Source organism: Morone saxatilis, unplaced genomic scaffold, assembly GCF_004916995.1.
Source record: "Morone saxatilis isolate NCDOM2014 unplaced genomic scaffold, NCSU_SB_2.0 Contig9, whole genome shotgun sequence".
NCBI lineage: Eukaryota > Metazoa > Chordata > Actinopteri > Moronidae > Morone > Morone saxatilis.
Genome location: NW_023340268.1, coordinates 11,515,199 through 11,516,664, shown reverse-complemented (window position 1 = coordinate 11,516,664; position 1,466 = coordinate 11,515,199). Strand labels below are relative to the sequence as shown.

General features: G+C 39.9%; 1 protein-coding gene across 1 annotated transcript in view; it reads right to left on the bottom strand.

The window, feature by feature from the left end:
* Nucleotides 1–1,466, bottom strand: part of cap2 (cyclase associated actin cytoskeleton regulatory protein 2) — a 20,604-nt gene that overhangs the window by 5,438 nt on the left and 13,700 nt on the right. The window contains exon 7 of the mRNA XM_035681944.1: nt 912–1,134. Within this exon, the coding sequence (XP_035537837.1) occupies nt 912–1,134 (223 nt within the window). The remainder of the gene's footprint in view (nt 1–911; nt 1,135–1,466) is intronic.

Below are 1,466 nucleotides of genomic sequence, written 5' to 3'. Positions count from 1 at the left end.
TAAGTAAGTGTGTGTATTTCTTTGTTGGGACCAGTAACTTCCTGGAGTCTCTGCTGGTTGCCTGGCAACTGCTCAGAGGCAAAAAATAACCCTGTAAAACCTCAATTTGTTGTTTTTACAAGTCCATTTTCACAAGGATTAAATAAATTAGAGAAAACATTTTAATTAGTGAGTCTTAGAGGTTTCTGGTAAGCCAGATTTTGTTACCTTTGGACAGAGCAATGCTAGCTGTTTCCTCCTGTTTCCAGTATTTATGCTAGGCTAAGCCATGCTGTCTCCTAGTTGTAGCTTTATATCTACTTTACAGACATGAGAGCGTTATTAATCAGCTCATCGAACTCTCTGCAAGAGCAAAACTAAATAAAATAAAAGCAAATAAGCGGAATTCCCAAAATGTTTAACCACCCTTTAAAAAAAAGTAGCACCATAACTTTTCCGAGAAGTGTTTTTTCTGTGGGCATTAGACGTCAGTCGGCTTCTCGTCAGTGAATAAAGATGAGAAAACCTTCTAGCTAACAAGAAAAGGGGTCAAGTGTGTGTTGAAGGACTTGGTTTCGAGCCATCCTATTTCTCTGGGATCTAGTGAGTGTAAGTGCCGAGGAGTCCCCATGAGCAGACATCCATAAACAGAAGTGTGTGGGGGAGTGACAGAGGTTTTGTGAACTCTATGGAGAACCACGGGGTGCAGCCACTGGAGAGAAGCTCATTCATTCATTCATGTTCTCCGCAGTGGTTTATGTAACCGGCTGCTCCATAACTAAAAATGGAAGTGGACGCAAAAAGTAGGAGTTAATTTAGGCTCTGATGTAAAAATATAAAGGCCTGCGAATGGAAACTAAATGAAAACACAGCTAAGATAACAAACAACTTGTTATAGGAGACATTTATTGTGTTCAAGCAAGTGTATTAACATTTAAGAAGCGGGGCTGGATGATGGCTGAAAGTGCGCATTTTACATTCTTACAGGTTGGTGTACATGTAATAATAATAAAGTGTTTAATAAATGAACAGATGCATGTTGTACTCACACTCTTGCTCCACACCAGTCCTGTAGTGTGGTGCTGTTTGATGAAGGACTGCACCTCGGTCCAGATTGACAGGTAGGAACGCACCCAGTCTACATGACGTCTGTCACTGGGAGAAAAGAAGAGGTTGGTTGAGAGGGGGGGACAACGCTTTGACAGGAAAACAGAGAGTAAGCATTAAGGAAGAAGGTGGATGTTAGGATGGATCAGTGCAGTGGATCACAAACAATGTCTTGTGGTTGTAAACAAACTAACCAAACACATGTTTCTAGAATACTTAATGTGCTATTTAGTAACCAAAATGTTGCACAGTGAAGCACATATGAAGATATGAAAGGTAGATAAAGAAACATTTGAAGAAGATATACTTTATTGATCCCCTAGGGGGAAATTTTTTTTTGTCACTCTTTTTTTTTGTATACACACACACACAGGCTGAAA